The sequence below is a fragment of the Mustela nigripes genome, chromosome 8 (assembly GCF_022355385.1).
Source record: "Mustela nigripes isolate SB6536 chromosome 8, MUSNIG.SB6536, whole genome shotgun sequence".
In the NCBI taxonomy this organism is placed as follows: Eukaryota; Metazoa; Chordata; class Mammalia; order Carnivora; family Mustelidae; genus Mustela; species Mustela nigripes.
This window is the reverse complement of record NC_081564.1, coordinates 917,513-929,963: the sequence shown is the minus strand read 5'-3', so window position 1 is coordinate 929,963 and position 12,451 is coordinate 917,513. Positions and strand designations below refer to the sequence as shown.

At 61.9% G+C, this 12,451-nt stretch overlaps 1 protein-coding gene across 1 annotated transcript; it reads left to right on the top strand.

Annotated features, from left to right (window-relative positions):
- The first annotated feature begins 1,487 nt into the window (after positions 1-1,487).
- On the top strand, positions 1,488-11,919 carry PUS1 (pseudouridine synthase 1). Its single transcript, XM_059408163.1, has 6 exons — positions 1,488-1,575; positions 1,656-1,887; positions 3,481-3,618; positions 7,219-7,321; positions 9,632-10,323; positions 11,603-11,919. Exons 2-6 carry the CDS (start codon positions 1,666-1,668, stop codon positions 11,630-11,632), a joined length of 1,185 nt encoding a protein of 394 aa, XP_059264146.1. The 5' UTR covers positions 1,488-1,575; positions 1,656-1,665; the 3' UTR covers positions 11,633-11,919.
- Positions 11,920-12,451: the final 532 nt, after the last annotated feature.

The window sequence follows — 12,451 nt, the reverse complement described above, 5'->3', positions numbered from 1 at the left end:
ACTAAGGAACCCTCGGCCCCCATGCAGTGGGGAGGGAGAGCCTCAGCGTCCAGCCTTCCTGGCTCCCTGGCTGGGTCAGTCCTCTGCCCATCAGGAGTCGTCCCAGTTGTCCAGGTCCTGGATTCCTGCAGATGCCCCCAGCCTGGGGCCCCACGTCTATCTCCCTATGCTGGGTGGGGCCTGTGGCCTCAGAGCTGCTGGGCTGGGAGGGAGCATTCCCGGCACAGGGAATCTTCCGGAAGAGGGTGGGGGATGCCCTGTGTGAAGGTCGGATGCTCTGTGGAGCTGGTCCAATGCTTCCTAAAGCTGCTGAGCCACCAGAGCTCCCCAGGTCACCCAGCCCTGGCAAAGCGACGCTGGGCTCCCCCCTCCCGCCGAGGGGAGAGCGGTCCTGGGGGTCTGTTAGCGCAGGTGAGCACCCCTCCCGCCAGCATGATCTTGTCAAGCCATCCTCCCTTTGAGCTCAGAGGAGACTGGTTATGGTGTGGTCCACGGAGACTCTGGTCAGCAACCACCAACCCGCTTTCTGGGTCCCGGCCGCCCGTTGTGGACGCTGCGTATGAATGAGAACCTGCACCACGTGGGCCTCGGATCCGGTCTCTTTACCTGCGGGCGGTTTCCAGGGCTCCCGTCGTGGGCGCAGCAGTGCTTCAGCTCCTTTTGCTCATGGCGTTTATGGCTTTGGGATGCCCCGTTTTATTTCTCTGCGTGGGCCGGCCCCTGGGCGTGCCCCCACGAGAACGGGAGCTCCCGAATTGCTCTGGTCAATTCCCGGCTCCGGAAGGAGACTGGTCTGTGCCCGCCGGGCGCCTCCTGCCGCCTCCCAAGCCCTCCCGCAAGGTCTCCCCCAGGGCCGCGGCCCCGGGCTGTGAGCCGTGAGCAGACGCTCGGCCGCCGCGGATCCGGGAGACGCAGAGTCCGGGGTGGCGCTGGTGTGCTCGCGTCCCGGGCGGGGCCTCACGCCCGCCCCTGGGGTCCTCCTCTGCAGCGCGGCGCCCGCGGCACTCGCCCTGCGGAGCACCGGTCCGCACCTGCTCGCTCCCGGGAGCCGCGCGCGCTCGGGCGGCGCGGCCCCGCCTCCTCCCCGCCCCCGTCCCGCCCTCTCCCCGCCTCCTCCCCGCCCGCCCCGCCCCCCCGCCCCGCCCCCGCCCCGCTCAGTAGGCCTTTAGTCCGCGCCCGGCCGCCGTCGGGCGCGCGTTCCACTTCCGCCTTGGCCCACGTGGTGCGGCTCCGGCTGCGTCCGCGGCGCCGTGAGTGGGGTCGGGTGGCAGCGCGTCGCGCTAGTTCCCGGAGCGCGGCCGGAGGCTCCCGGACTCCCGACGGGGAAGCCGGCCGGGCGGGGCGGGAGGCCCGGGAAGGGCAGGCGCCGCCGGGGAGGTCGGCCGCCGGCCGCGGGAGCGCCCCGGGGGGAGGGAGCGCCCGTGCCACCCCCGCCCCCGACCCCCGCGCACGACCCCCGCGCCCGACCCCCCGCGCCCCGCCGCGCATGGCGGCGCCCGGTCTGCGGGCGGCGGCCGGGGCCCTGCGCAGAGCCTGCGGAGCGTGGAGCCCGCGCCTGGGACGGCGTCTGCTCCGGTAACCGCGGCGCGTCGCCCGGCCCCGCCGTCCAGGCCGCGCGCCCCGGCCGCACGCTCACTCGCGCCGTGTCCTTGCAGCTCGCCCCCGATGGCCGGGAACGTGCAGGCCCCCGCCCCCGTGGGCGCCGCGCGGGAGCAGGACCGGAAGGCCCGGGGCGGCTGGCGGGGCGGGGCGCGGGTCTGGGAGGACGCGGAGCAGCAGGCCAAGCAGCGGAGGGGCGGCCCGGGCGGGGAGCTGCGGAGGAAGCTGCCCAAGCGGAAGATCGTGCTGCTCATGGCCTACTCCGGGAAGGGCTACCACGGCATGCAGGTGAGGGCGCGCGCGGGGCCCCTCCTGCGACCGGCCGCGGCTGGGACCGCGCCGTGACAGCTGTCCAGCTAGGGCAGCGCAGGACGCGGGGCCCCGCTCTTCGGCGTCGTGGTCAGTCCCCTGGGCGGGGTTCCCGCTGGAGCCCTAGCGGCGCGAGCCCCGCTGTGGCCCCGGGAGGTGCCCCGCCGGGACTGTGGCCCAACGGCCTGTGGCTCCAGGCCCTGATGGAGGCTCGGCCTGCGCCTCTCTCCTGGCGGCCGCGGGGCTGGGCTGCTGGGGTCGGTCAGAGGCTGTGCGGAGGTGGAATTCTCAGATTCCTGGAAGCCGGGGTGCGGGTGCTGCACACGTGCGTGTCGGCTCTCCTTGGTCCCGCCGCCGCGTGGGTCCCGTGTTCCGTAAGCTTGCTGAAGCTGGACTCGGGCATGGAGGTGAGTGCCGTGCCCGGAGCATCCAACACCACCGTCCTGGGCGCTCCAGGTGTTGTAATGGTTCTCACTACGCACAGTGGGAGACCTGGGGTTCTTCGGGTCTTGTTTTAGGTAAGAGCGTGGGTGGCACCGGGGACACTGACGAGGCATGAGGTCACCTGTGCCAGCGGGGTCGGTGACTGCCTCAGGAACGGAGGGACCACCCCTGCTGCTCCGTGTGGGCCGTGAAATGCTTTTGCGACTGTGATTTTGACGTGCATTTTTGCCTTAGGCACCGTCTTGAGAGCTTTGCTGAGGTTCACTGTCTTCTGCTTGCCTCAGTTTCCCCGTTAGGGAAATGCGGGGGGCTGGAGAGCGACAGTGGCTGGCCTTGCTGATGGAAGGACATTCTGAGAGCCTGTCACTTGGCCGCCTTCCCCACCGCCGCATCTCCGTCCCCCGCGTGGGTGTTTGAGCAGCATTTGTGACTTGATTGTCTCAGTGAGGGCTGTAAGGTAGACCTTGGGGAGAACTTCCCCTGTGGTGATCGTGGCAGACTGCTCGTAGACCCTCGTGTGCCTGGTGTGCGGGAGGCTCTCTCTGAGGGGCATCCTCGTGGTGGTGTGACCTCATGGATGTGCAGGGACCTGCAGGCACTGGGTTGGGGCTGGGGCACACTGAGAGGGTAGCCTTAGGGCTACCAGCAGTGGCTGTCCTCTTTCCCTTGCACACAGTAGTTCCAAGAAGTTGTACAGGCTGGTCACGTGAGCTGGAGGGGTGCCAGGATGCCAAGGCTGGGTTTCTTGCTTTGAGTCAAGGGGTCTGCCTCCCCGTGGTCATAAGGGGGCGGTGTCCCTCTGTGGCCTGCTGCTGCTGCTGACCAGTGGGTCTCGGGTAGGAGGGGTGCTGGTTTCAGATCCGACCAGGTGGGAGGCAGCGGTGTCTCGGGTGACACCCTCTGTGGGCTGTTTGACCCGGCTGCCCAGGGTGGGAAGTTTCTAGAAACTGGGTATGCTTAGGTAACTCTCTCACTCGCTATGGAACAGGGAGGTGCCGCGGTGTGTCCCCAGGGCCACAGGTGTGGGCCCAGCACCCAGGTGCCCTACAGGGAGCAGCGTAGGCCCGGGGCTCCCATCTGTGGGCAGTGACTGAGTGAAGAAAACTAGTTTTCTCCTCTTTCCTTCAGAGGAACGTTGGGTCGTCACAGTTCAAGACCATCGAAGATGACTTGGTGTCTGCTCTGGTCCGGTCGGGTTGTATTCCTGAAAATCACGGCGAAGACATGAGGAAGATGTCCTTCCAGCGGTGTGCCCGGACAGATAAGGTAGGCACTCCCTGCCCCTCCCCTGCAGGTTTGAGCAGCAGCACCTGAAGGGGCCAGTGTGTGCAACACACCACAGGTCAGTGTCTGTTTGTTAAGACTGTTGTCTGTGAACGACAGACGCATAGACCAAACTAGCCAACGTGGAAAGAAAGCCATCACCTTGTGTCACTAAAAAGTTCTCTAAGCATTTCCAGGCTGTGTGTGGCAGGATCTGGAGGCTCAGTGCTGCCCAGACTTTGTGTCTGTGCAGTTCTCTGGGGCTCCCGCAGGTGGCCACATGGTGGTCACAGTGTCCCCGCGACTCAGGCTTGATGGTACGCATAGGATTGAGTGTCGTGTTTTCCAAGAGGGGAAAGGAAACAGATGACCCTGGTGTGAGTAATCTGTTTTATTTAACTTAGTTTATCCGAGATAGTCTTTTTTCCCTGTGTAATCAGCAGGAATACAATCGGCAGATCACAGTTCCCATTCTGTGCAGGTGCGAGTGTGCGTGCTTGTCATGGCTTGGTAGCCCACTACGTACTCCACGCTCATGGTGCGTCACCGCTGCTCTGGCCACGTCTCGGGGACTGGGGGGCTTCAGTGGCTGTGGCCCTGTGCTGTCCATTCAGCCCTAAGATTGGGCCCCACTGCAGGGACTCTGCCTCACACATCTGTCCTGGGCTCAGTCCTGGGCGGCATGGCAGCCATGCCGAGTGGTCTCGTGTTCCTGGGTGTGGGTCTGGCATGGGCAGGAGGTCCCCAAGGGAGAGTGGAGGGGAGCCAGGCAGGCGGGTGGGGCAGAGGCACTAACCTCACGCTCCTCTCCAGTAGACAGGAAGTGCAGAGTGCACCGAATGCCCTCTGTCCTGCTCTGCATCCCAGCTCTGAGCGGCTTCTGTGGTCACCTGAGGTCCCTCGGGGGTGTGACCCAGACATGGGCAGGTCAGAGTCCTGAGCAGCCGAACCATGGCCACGTCTGCAGGTACGAGATCCCCTGGGTCCAGATGCCGGGCAGAGACCGCAGAAGAGGCACGCTGTACAGATAGCAGGGGACAAACACGGGGCTGCCGGTTTGCGTCTTGTAGGTGATGCAGTAACGTTTCTCACGGCTCAGGCTAGGGTCCTGTGGTTCCTTACAGTCTCCCTTTTCTCTTTAATTGTTCCAGTGACAGCTGTCTGGGAGTTTTCTAGGCCAGAGAAAAGCAGATGTTTGCCTGAGTTAACGGTGGGGCTTAATCTGCTGTTGTTAGGATTGCGTTTGGATGCGTTTTCCTCTCCTAGTCTGGGGAACCCGAAGAAACCTGAAACTTCCCATACCAGCGTCCTAGCTCGTCTCTCCACTTAAGGCATCTGGCCCGATGGAGGAAGAAATGATAGCACTTTCTTATTTATTTTTAAAAGATTTTATTTATCTGACAGACCGAGATCACAGGGAGGCAGAGAGGCAGGCAGAGATGGGGCAGCGGGGGGGGGGGGGGGGGAAGCAGACTCCCTGCCAAGCGGAGAACCTAATGCAGGACTCGATCCCAGGACCCTGGGATCATGACCTGAGCTGAAAGCAGAGGCTTAACCCACTGAGCCACCCAGGCGCCCCAAGATAATTTTTCTTCTTTTTTTTTTCAGGTTTTTTAAGAAGTAGCTTTGTTGAGATACAGTCCGCTCCTGACAGTTTGCCCACCCAGAGTGTGCGGGTCAGTGGGTTCAGGCATGTTCAGAGCTCTGCGACCATGCCTGCGGCTGGTCTGGGGACACTCCCAGCTCCCCAGGAAGGACCCCAGATCCGTTAGCCGTCTCCTGCGCCAGCAGCACGTCCAGAATGTTCTCATTTACACACGCGATTGATAAAGAAATAGCCATGCTATCTTCGTTCCTTTTTTTTTTTTTTTTTAAGATTTTGGTTTTTTTTTTTTTTTTTTTTAAGATTTTATTTATTTATTTGTCAGCGAGAGCGAGCACAGGCAGACAGAGAGGCAGGCAGAGGCAGAGGGAGAAGCAGGCTCCCTGCTGAGCAAGGATCCCGACGTGGGACTCGATCCCAGGACCTTGGGATCATGACCTGAGCCGAAGCCAGATGCTTCACTGGCTGAGCCCCCCAGGCGCCCCCTCCCCCCCCAGTCTGTCTTGCCAGGTTCTTATCAGACAGAATGCAGCCCTGCAGGCATGTGGCGGTGCCGCGGCGGGCGCCGGACAGGCTCTCTCCTTGATTCCGCCGTGACGCCATCTTGCCACGTTTCTCTTTTTGTCCTTTCTTCCCCGAAACTGTTTGACAGTTTGAGAGTCTGTCCTGGACCTCAAGACCTCCCGAAAGCCGCAGGCCTGAACGTGCAGGACGGTGGCGCCCCGGGGGGCCTCCCCTTGGACAGTCCAGCGCTGATGGATGGAATACCACTGCTCGTGCGCCCCGGCTAGTTACTGACCTGGTCTCTTAGCCACAGTCCATGTGTGCACACACGCTCCCGTCCTTTGAGCTCCGTTTAATCTGTCCCATCTTTTCTTTTTTGGTCTTTTGTGACACGTTTTTGGGCACTCGAGGCCAGTTGTTTTAACAAATGTCCTCAGGATTTGTCCGATTTTCTTGACTCACTCCGAGTTTCGGGCAGGGATGTGCCGTGTGTTGTAGTCTGACCTCTTGGCACGGGTTTGTGGGGTGTCTTCAGATGATGTTCACGTGGCGCCGTGACGCGGGTGGTGCTGAGCTGCACACCTGCCCGTCTGCACCCAGGACGGCACCCTGTCCCCCGCCCGCCCCCCAGCAGCCCTCCCCGCACGGTCCTGCCATGCTGACTTTCTGAAACGGCAGCTTCTAGGCGAAGGTTTGGCATCGGGTAGGGATGCGTGCTCTTCCTGGTGGGCCTAGCCTGTGTAACCAGCCCCCTTTTCCCTGTCCATGTCGTGCCCCGTCCCTGTTCACAGGATAATTGCTCTCCTGACTTAGATGGCACAGTGGTCCTCCCCACAGTTTGTGGGGGATGCGTTCCAGGCCCCCGGGTGGGTACCTGGCCTGTCGATGGAGCTGAAGTCCTGTTATGCAGTGTGCTCCTAGAGGTGCCCAGGGACAGGCGAGCAGTGGTCCCTCCGGGCAAGCCGGGGTGATTACAGCTGTGTGCTGGCCTGGAAGTCACACGAGGAGGGGCTCTCGGAAGGCCTCTGGGCCGTACCTGCTGTCCCTGTGACGAGGGCAGACGATGAGCCTCCGCGATGAGATGGGGGGTGCAGATGGCGCGGACTTGTGCTGGAGCTGGAGGCTCGTCCTGAAGGTGCCTGGAGAGGGGATGGTGGCACCATGGGCGGGGCTGGGCGAGCTCTTCCTAGCTCGGCCTCCCATTCTCCTGGCCAGAATCGCTTGCTCTTCTTCCCCCACGTCGTGCAGCGTTCGGTCCAAGGGGGTCTTTGTTTTCTGCCTGTGTGATGTGTTTCGCTGGGCTCTGAAGCCATCCCTGATCCTCTCCCGGGTGTGCTCGCCTGGCTTCTTGGGGGCCGAGCGCTGGCCTCAGGTCTCACCAGCCTCTCAGATGCGTTTCTAAAGCCGAACTTGTACGGGAAATGGCCTAGTTGGCGTGGTCCTTCTAGGAACCACCTTATGGAGGGGTGTTCCTGACCCTTCTGCTTTCTTTGCAGGGCGTGTCGGCGGCCGGCCAGGTCGTGTCCCTCAAGGTGTGGCTGATAGACGACATTTTAGAAAAGATCAACAGCCACCTTCCACCTCACATCCGGATCCTAGGTAAGCGCAGCAGGGCACGGCCCTGTGCCCCGTGGCGGCGGGTCTTGCCGGGATGTGAGGCCGCACCAGATTTCTCTGGTGTGGAATCAGGATTCCGAGCGGTTGCTTAGCGGTTGGTAAGAGTGGTTGTGAGTCTTTTCAGAGGTCGCCGTCTCCTCCTCCTGAAGGATGTGCCCGTCATGGCAGTGCCTTGTTTCAACCAAACCCCCGACACAGGAGTCCAGATTTGGTTGAGTTAAAACAGGTGATGACTCTCCTTTGTAACAAGGCTGGTAAGCGGGGTTTTTAGGTCTTTGTTAAACCAACCCCATCTGGCCCTGCTTTTGAGTGGCGCTTCTGGGCCCATTACATTTCCAGGCCATTGGGTTCGTCGCTATAGACGTCCGCGTCTGTTGCTCTTCGTCTCTGGCGTTCTGTGCTTTCCTTTTGTTCTGCTTCCTGTTTTGGATTAATGAATTTTTTCGTAGTTCCATTTCATTATCACGTGGTTGCCTTCTTAGGTAACTTTTAGGTAACTCACTGTGGTTTTTTAGCAATTGCTAAAACAATTTACTATCTATCTAAACAATCTATTTATCTACTAGCCCCCTGATAGGGGGCTAAAATGGGGTTGAAGACCCTCTCTAGCGGGCCAGGCTGTGTGGCCGCCATGCGTTCCTTGATTGTTACTGCCCCCGCTGTCCCTTCTTTGCACACAGGCTGTTTGGTGGCCTTGGTGGCCGTCTCTGTTAGAGCGTTCTTCTCACCTTGCTTTTTGTAATGTCTGAGGATGACTTCCCTGCCTCCGTCCCCCAGCCTCGCACCGATGGGTGTGGTATGACCCCATGTGGCACCCACCTACGCTGCCTCGATTTCCTTCTAAGCTGCGAATTGAAAAAAACTTTCGAGCCATAAGTGACGTATAACGAAGCCTGTATTTAAGCGCACAGTTCTGACATGCGCGCGTCTGTGCGCCCACACCTGCGGAGCATCCCGGCTACTACCGTGAGCCCTCCGCCCCCACCCCTCCTCACCGGTCAACACCGACCGGCAGTCTGGCGCCGCGGGTTAGTTCGTGCTTTTGGCGTTTTACGTGAACAGAGTCAGGCCCCAGGTGTGGCTCCTTCCACAGAGCCAGGTGCTGTGTGGACCTGACACGGCGTGCTGCACGCGGTTTCTCCGTGGGCCACCCGAGGGTGCTGGGCTTGCGCGCTGCCGCGGACACAGCTCCCACGGGCGAATGGAGGCCTCGTGTGAGGTCAGCGATGCTTCCTGTGACTCTGTCCGCACTGGATGTCTGTGTTTGCTCTGTTGCAGAGTTTCTCTGCCTCTCAGGAGGGTCCCCCCCAGGACACTCCTCATCGAGTAAACCCTCGTGAAGGCCAGTTGACATGCTTGCATGGGAGGGTCTTCCATGTGGTCCGTAGATCGGGCCCTGGTTTTGCTAAAGAAGCAGCGAATCCCGTACAGTTACCGCAGTTGTCAGCGCTCCTTGTGCAGTGTGACACGCAGGGTGGTTTTCCTGGTTGTGGCCCCAGAGCATGGCCGTTGGGGCAGATCCTGGCAGGCAGTCGCCGGCACGATGCGTCTAGGTGATGCTCGGTGTGGGTGAAAGCGTTTAATGCCGGGCAAAGAAGAAAACCTGAAATTACCCCCAAATGAGGCTTGATGGTAGGAGCCCTGGGGCTGGGCCGGCTGGAGCTGTAGGCCCAGACCCACCCCTGTAGGCCCGCGGGACCCTGGTGCAGCTCAGGCCGTGCGCAGAGTCCTCGCCGGAACTTTCGTGTCCCTGGGGGAAATTCTGTATGCACACAGACATGTCTGCTTCACACAAGTGGTGCCCTGCGTGCTTTGTCCTGTCTTCATTTCCCTTCCTGGTTAGCGCGTCTGTCGGGCACCTGCCGGGCTGTCAGCGCTCAGAGTGCGGGTCTCTGCAGGCCTGCTTCCTGGTGCTCGGCGGCTGCCTGCTGCGGATGTGCTAGAATGTGTGTGATCGCTTCTCTTGCCGGTCTTCTAAGTTGTCTTGAGTTCTTCCAGTTGTTGCTGAGCTGGTGGTTGTTGCTGCCTGGTGGCCTCGCGGAGGACAGTTTGTAGAGTGTGGTTTCAGGTCCGCAGCACAGGCCGTGGAGAGCTGCACAGTGCTAGAGCACGTGCTGCCCGGCCCCTCCGTGAACCTGGATTTGATGCGTGTGGTTTTGATGAGTTGGTTTGTGTAGCGCTGCCGTGGAGCGTCTGGCGCGGGCCGGTTCGGGGCGCAGAGGCTGGGCCCGCGTCTGGTCCAGCGCACGCTGGCCCAGAAGCGTTGTCCTCACCTGCCTCCTCTCCCCCCAGGACTGAAGAGGGTCACGGGCGGCTTCAACTCCAAGAACAAGTGCGACGCCAGGACCTACTTCTACATGTTACCCACGTTTGCTTTTGCGCACAAGGACCACGACGTGCAGGATGAGAGCTACCGGCTGAGCACGGAGACGCTGCTGCGCGTGAACAGGCTCCTCGCCTGCTACAAGGGCACACACAACTTTCACAACTTCACCTCGCAGAAGGGGCCCCGTGAGGCCAGCGCTCGGCGCTACGTCTTGGACATGTTCTGCGAGGAGCCTTTCGTGCGGGACGGCATGGAGTTTGCGGTGATCAAGGTGAAGGGGCAGAGCTTCATGACGCACCAGATCAGGAAGATGGTCGGCCTGGTGGTGGCCATCGTCAAGGGCTACGCCCCCGAGAGCGTGCTGGAGCGCAGCTGGGGGGAGGCGAAGGTGGACGTGCCCAAGGCGCCAGGGCTCGGCCTCGTCCTGGAGCGCGTGCACTTCGAGAAGTACAACCAGCGTTTTGGCAATGATGGGCTCCACGAGCCGCTGGACTGGTCGCGGGAGGAGGCGGGGGTCACGGCGTTCAAGGAACAGCACATCTACCCCACCATCATCAGCACCGAGCGCCACGAGCGGTCCATGGCCCAGTGGCTGAGCACCCTGCCTGTGCATGACTTCAACGCCACCGCCCACGCCGCAGCCTGCCCAGATGCCAAGGTGGGGGCTGGGGCCGTGGGGCTGGAGGCTGGGGCTCCGGGGAGGCCGCAGGGCCTCCCTTCCAGGCGCTCGGGTGAGCTTGTTACCTGCTGCACTCGGGCGTCCTCGTGTCTGTTGTGCAGACGAGCAGGCTGAGGCGCAGGGAGGTGTGTCAGCCTTTCGGGGTCACACAGCCGGGGGTGAGCAGGGGCAGGGCATGGGATTAAGTGGATGGTGGCCCCACGGTGCTGCTTTGTGTGTCCTTCCCGCTCTGTGCCTGGTGACCTTGGACAGAGGCTGGACTGGGTGGTCTGCGTTTGTGGGACAGTGCTGTGAGGACGAACACTGTGGGGTCCTCATGTGTCTGTTGTCACACTTGCTCTGGAACGTGGGCTCCCTTAAGAGAGGCATGCGGGATGCTTGGCGGCCACCCCAGGAGGCTGCTCTCTGACACGCCCTCCTGCTGGGGCTGCGGCTCCGGGTGGGTCGGGTACCCTGCCGGTGGTAGTGTTAGGAGGAGGGCGCGTCTGCGAGGCGCGCCAGAGCTCAGCGTAGTCTGCGGCGGGAGGTCTTTCCCGGGCCTGGATTCTCCGCTGGCCCAGCAGCTCTCCACGGGCGCAGTCCCACCTGGAGTGCTGGGACGTGCATCCGTCGTCTACATGCCCGGAAACGCGTGCTTCCTCCTGCACGCCTGGGCTGTAAACTCACGCGCGCAGGTGAGGTGAGCCAGCCAGATGCGCCAGGTGTGGAAGAGCAGGTGTGCAGGCAGGATGATGGCGGGCAGCGGCATGGGGGCGTTGGGGATCCGACAGTGGAGACGGGAGTGCTCCTGCTCTGTCTCAGGGCCATGGTGGGGGTGGGGGTGGCGGTGGGGACAGCATGGGGCCTGCCGGGAGCTTGCATGAGCTCTTCTGCTCTGGGTGTTGGTGGGGACTAGTTCTCCCAGGCACTGAGGCCGGACGGCATGTGTGTGCGGGTTCGAGCTGGGGGCCCGGCGTGCCTCTGCTGGGCTCCCGCCGGGACAGGCTCCTGCCGCCTGCGCTCGTCCAGTTCGGGGGAGCCTCGTTTTCCGTCCCCTGAGGGGGTCTGACAGAGCCCCGTGAAGACTCCCTCGTTCCCAGCTTGGACTTTCCCTGAGCAGGTCCGGGGTCTGAACTGTTGGTGTAGAGACCAGGTATTGGGCAGAGACTGGGCTCCTGTGTGTGTCCCTGATGCCAGGCCAGGCGGCCGTGGTGCTGAGGCCCCCGCGGACAGCCCACCCCAGGGAGGAAGCACCCATACTTTTGCTCTTGTCCTGCAGGTCCCCAGCCCCCCAGGAGACAGTGATTGAGGTGGCGGCCGCCCGCTGGAGTGCCTTCGGGCTGGCCCAGTGTGTGCCGGGAACCGCTGCTGCCACCGCTGCCGCTGCGGGCCGTCCTCAGCGACACAGGAGAGCCATGCCGCGGCCCCGCAACCTCAGGGTCTTGAGACCTGCATCACATTGGGCTTCATCCCAGGGAGGACCTGCTGTGAGTCTGTTCTCAGCTCATGCATTAACCGTATACACCTCAGCATGTAAAGGCACTATTTTTTTAAAGAAGTAATTTTTCTTATTAAATAAGTACAAACTTTGCTTAAGTCATGCTGTTTTTTATTTTTCATTCGGTCTTTGGGAGGGAGTGGTGTGTGCTGTTAGGAGCAAAGTGGCATCGGTGGGTGAGGGCCAGAGCAGGTGGGCATGAGAGGCTCTACAGGACCAGCCAGCAGGCCCTCAGGACTGGGCTTGGTGGCTTGGCGGTGTAGTAGGAGGCGGCACGAGCAGGGCGGGCCCTTCCCCGGTCACCTCCACCCCAGCCCTGCCCACATCTCAGATGGGAAGAGTGGGACAGACAAGGGGACGAATGTGCCCCTCGGTGAGGCACATTCTTTCCCAACAGAAGACCCACCAGTAGCTTCTTCCTCTCGTGGTCAAGGGCACGTCACGCCATCTAGTCCAGCTGCAAGGGATGCTGGGAGATTCCCTTTACCAAGTGGCAGGAGCTGCTGCACAGCCCAGGAGTGCCCTGTCAGTGAGGGAAGGGGCGTCAGGTGATGGGCAGGCTGTGGGCAAGTCTGCGGAAGGCACGGGCAGTCTCCAGTGGGGGAGCGCCGCACCGGCGCACCGGAGTGT